The sequence below is a fragment of the Ranitomeya imitator genome, chromosome 10 (genome assembly GCF_032444005.1).
Source record: "Ranitomeya imitator isolate aRanImi1 chromosome 10, aRanImi1.pri, whole genome shotgun sequence".
Lineage (NCBI taxonomy): Eukaryota > Metazoa > Chordata > Amphibia > Anura > Dendrobatidae > Ranitomeya > Ranitomeya imitator.
In genome coordinates, this window is record NC_091291.1 from 25,169,355 (window position 1) to 25,173,628 (window position 4,274).

Genomic DNA, 4,274 nt, shown 5'->3' on the forward strand with positions numbered 1-4,274 from the left:
TTCCTTCCAGCATAAGTCCTGAGGTATGGTTGGGTCAGAAGCGCACAATAGATCAATACCGCAACAGAAATAACTCACTTGGGGGGTTGTATAGAGACACAACACATATAGGTGTCTTAGAATCTGCAGTGGTAACCCCATGGCTAGAGGATAAATTCTCCAAAATGGTAATTCCCTTCAATAGAAATATCACAGTACTTGGCTGTGCTTACAAGAATGAAGAATCCTTTGTGGTGAAAAATAAAGCTTTTATTCAACCAATGCATTTTGACAATGGATGAGGACCTTTTTCAGAAAGACACAAGTTGGTTGGAAATGCTTTAGTTGAACAAAAATCTTATTTTATATCTTCGGAGCTCCTTCATTCCCGCTATCGCAGCACAGGATCCATAATATTTACACTAAAGGAAACAATTTGCGAAACATCACTGTAATCTTACATATTTTCGATTTCTATAAAATTACACAGAGAGACAGCACATTGCATAGTGAGCATTTAGTGAAGTGTTCAGATAATAATCACATAAATAAATAAATCTTAAGAACTCATCAGAACTGTGTTGGGGTATTTTCAGTATTCTGAGCAGTTTATGGGTTTACAGATTTTAGCTAGACCAGTGTTATACAATTTAGAGCTCCTGGGATACTACAACTACCAGCATAGCAGACGTGAAGAACGTTACACTTTCCTAAAAATAATGCTTTATTAACATCTAAGTCTTATGCAAAGCCAAGAAACAATCTGGAACACGTCATACATTGTTTCCTTCTATAACATTTGTGATTCAAAAGATCAAAAGAAAATCAATAAATTGAAGGTTTATTCATTAGCTCAATCAATTTTACGGAAGGAACATTACAGTTCAGGAGGGTTCTTTTTTTTTCTGTAATTGCGATACAGCTGTCAAAATTTACTTTGCAGGCAGCACCAGTAATACAACCTTTAACAGATAATTTCTTACTTGTTCCACCTGAAGACACAAAACCAACATAAATCATTAGGAAAAAAATGTTGCTCTAGCAATATTCTAATTTCTTCATGCAGAAAGTTTTTTTAATACGCTATTATATGATTTATTTTTTATTGTTTCTGCATTGAGTAATAAAATGTCGTCATCCTTTAAGAAACATTTTGCTCACCAAAAATTATCACTTCCGCCCTATACTCAAAACATCTGTCCATGTCTCCAGTGCACTCCACCATGTGGTGACCCTTACATTCTTCCACAGTGTCCGTACAGTAGGCGGAAGGACATAGTTTACCATTTGGTGTTGGATCATCTTTAGGAACTGGAGAAATAAATACAATTGTTTGCATTAAATATTATCATTTAGATATGACTCACGGTCCAAAAAATATGTTCATATTATTCAATTATGCTGCTACTATTTTTGTTGTTTTGGCTCCAGTCTTCTACCATGTAAAAACAAAGTATGAGCCAATCAACAAGCACAATTCTTTCTTTCCATGTCCTTCTTAAACCCTTCTCGACTTCAAAATTTTTCATTTTCATTTTTTTCCTTCTCTTTTTCCAAAAGACATAGTAGTTTTTTTTTATCAATATAGTCATATGAAAGCTTGTTTTTTGTTAGATGAGTTGTACTTTTGAATGACATCATTCATTTTACCATGTGACGCATATAATATGATTCACAGGTCAATACAATTGCACAAATAACAAACAGGTATAGATTTGTATTTAAGACGTAAAAAAAAAAAACTTTGCAAATTTGTAAAAAAAAATATTTTCACAATTTTTCGAGAACCGTCTCGTTTGTGGGGTTGTGTGAGAGCTTATTTATTTTTAGCAGCCTGATAACATTTTGAGATAGATCTGATTTGCTCTTTTTTCATTTTATTGCAATGTTGCAGTGGTAAAAAAAACATAATTCTGCCCTTTTTATTTTATTTTTTCTGCTAACGCTATTTACCAATCTGGAAGGGTGATCATCAACAGACTTCCAGTTATCATGACAGCCTATCTGCCCACCCTCCCAAAAAAATGTTATGATTGTGCCAATGGGAGCTTGGAATGATGCACCACAAGACGGTGTCTGTTAAATGCCCTTGTCAGAAAATGACAGTAGGATTTAACATGCTAACAGGTACGGCTGGAGCTCTGATCCATCCACGTCTGTTAGAGGCACATGATGGCTGATTAAATCAACCATCATGTTAGAGGAAAGATACGAGCTCGCCATGCGAGCTGACATCAAAGGCAGAGACTCAACATATGACATACAATTAAGTCAAAGAACGTGAAAAGGTTAAACTTGAGAGGTCTAACCTACAAGAATAACGAGGTCTGTACAGCATTTCAATCTCCAAACAAGAATGTTCCCATACCAGATAAATGGAAGAAGACTTGAAACAAAGTTTCTTGGAAGACTGCAAAACTTTTTTGTTAAAAAACTTAATTCAGACGTGAGGTGGGCATACTTCTTGTTTTTGCGTTAATGCTACAAGTCTCAGCCAGATGACAAATCTCCTGAACCAACCAGCCTTGTCTCCACCTAGGAATCAGATGTTTTGGGTCACAAGACCAGTGGTCAAATAGATATGGTCTCTATATTGCCCTGTAAATTAGCACATTGACTGGGATTTGCTCATTAGTCAAATATTACCCTACGATAAGCGACAACTTGACACTTACGATCATATCCATCAGTGTTGCACAAGTCTCCAGTGCAGCAATTCACATAAAATCGATATTTAACACGTTCAAGGAATCCTGAACCCTGAAGACCACAAATAGATTCGTTGGCACAGCCTTTATATATCGACTTAAAATAATGTCCATCTATTAGAGAAGTAAATAGACATGATGAAACCTGAATTGAGGTGGTGATACTTTTGTTTAAAGGAAGAGTTGAGTTTTTCTCACCGATGTAAAAGTATTGGCAGACGGTCATACATCCAGCTGCGAGACATTCAATCTCAGACACATTACATGTGGTGGAGTTATAGGACACACCCGACATACATCTATGGGAAAACACTGGAAACAAGAGGTGACAATCCAATAATATTAAATTGAAACAATAAAAAAGGGGAATTCAAGTGAAAAGGGGAATATTTTAGTTGAGAACCATATTTTTCATATTTGTAGTCAACGAGACTCGAGATGAGCTTTAAGTCTCACTTGTACTTTATTGAAACTGACCCTTTCTTTTTTTTTAGAAATATCTCTTATAGGGCATGGTTTTACTCCAAAAAATTTCACAAGTGTATCATTTTTTTACATAACCCACAATAAGGTAACAATATAATGTCTCAGGAAAATATCTTGATGCAAAACTTTAATTGGACACTTAACTGAGCGAAAAGTTTCAAGCAAGTCAAGTTAGCTTTCGAGTTACATTATGGTAGTGACTGATGTAAGAAGCTGTTACCTCTATAAAACCATCTTGAAAGATGTGAATCTATATGGTCACATCAGTAGGCAAAGGAGAAGTGAATCCTGTATTATTTGGGGGGCCCATTTTTTAATAGTCTAATTTTTCCAAGAATTGTTTCCATATCTGGCTATGGCTTGATGTCACCACATTAGCCAGAATGATTCAGAATTTGTATTTCACATTAGCAAATACTTGCTGAAAATGAAGGAGAAACAATGCATTAAAGTTGCCGACACTTCTCGGTGAACTATGTGTATATGCTGTCAACGGACTTTCTCTAGTCTTACCTGAGCCGACAAGAGCAGAGATCACGCAAAGCAAAGCGACCAGGTTCTTCATGGTGGATGACTGGTGGCTTCTCGGATTCTCTTCTGCTCGTCCTGTTGTCTGTACACCGGGATCATATAAATGCTCTACGGAAAGGTAAAGAAACTACTGTGCTATGGGATAGATGGAGTCTATCCTATGGCACCATGGCACGCCATTATTTGCAAAGAAAATTCTCCTCTCGGCAAATGTTAAAGTTCTGGCACAAAACAACAATGACGTGATGATGATGAGTCCAGAATATCTGTCAATTTGATCTTGCCAAAAAGAGAATGCCGTGTCTTGTTTGTTCTTGTGCAACTTTTATTATCTTAAAATATCCCAAGGAAATGTATTTGGGTGAATTTATTTGGTTTGTGTGCACAAGCTTCTTATTCTTGACTTTCAGAAATAAATTTCCAATAATGAACAATATTTTTCTTTTTTTATTCAAACAGCTCCAAAATCCTGGTCTGATTAATTAAGAAAATAAATTCTGGAGGAAATTACTGAGCCTTGGGCACTATAGGTTGTGAAAGTTTATGGAATGAAAAGTGGCACCAAGAGGA

General features: G+C 35.9%; 1 protein-coding gene across 1 annotated transcript; it reads right to left on the reverse strand.

Moving 5' to 3' along the window:
• Positions 1-238: 238 nt before the first annotated feature.
• LOC138652123 (phospholipase A2 inhibitor and Ly6/PLAUR domain-containing protein-like) lies at positions 239-3,816 on the reverse strand. Its single transcript, XM_069742865.1, has 5 exons — positions 3,687-3,816; positions 2,886-2,999; positions 2,655-2,801; positions 1,141-1,290; positions 239-971 (listed from the first exon to the last, which is right to left on the reverse strand). Exons 1-5 carry the CDS (start codon positions 3,736-3,738, stop codon positions 805-807), a joined length of 630 nt encoding a protein of 209 aa, XP_069598966.1. The 5' UTR covers positions 3,739-3,816; the 3' UTR covers positions 239-804.
• Positions 3,817-4,274: the final 458 nt, after the last annotated feature.

Bases quoted from the DNA above. Each gene is read 5' to 3' on its own strand.
- LOC138652123 (XM_069742865.1), bottom strand. From the start codon at position 3,738: ATGAAGAACCTGGTCGCTTTGCTTTGCGTGATCTCTGCTCTTGTCGGC. The intron at 1,291-2,654 runs GTAAGTGTCAAG...TTATTTCTCCAG, and splicing joins CAACACTGATGGATATGATC to TTCCTAAAGATGATCCAACA. The intron at 972-1,140 runs GTGAGCAAAATG...TTGTGTCTTCAG, and splicing joins GGCGGAAGTGATAATTTTTG to GTGGAACAAGTAAGAAATTA.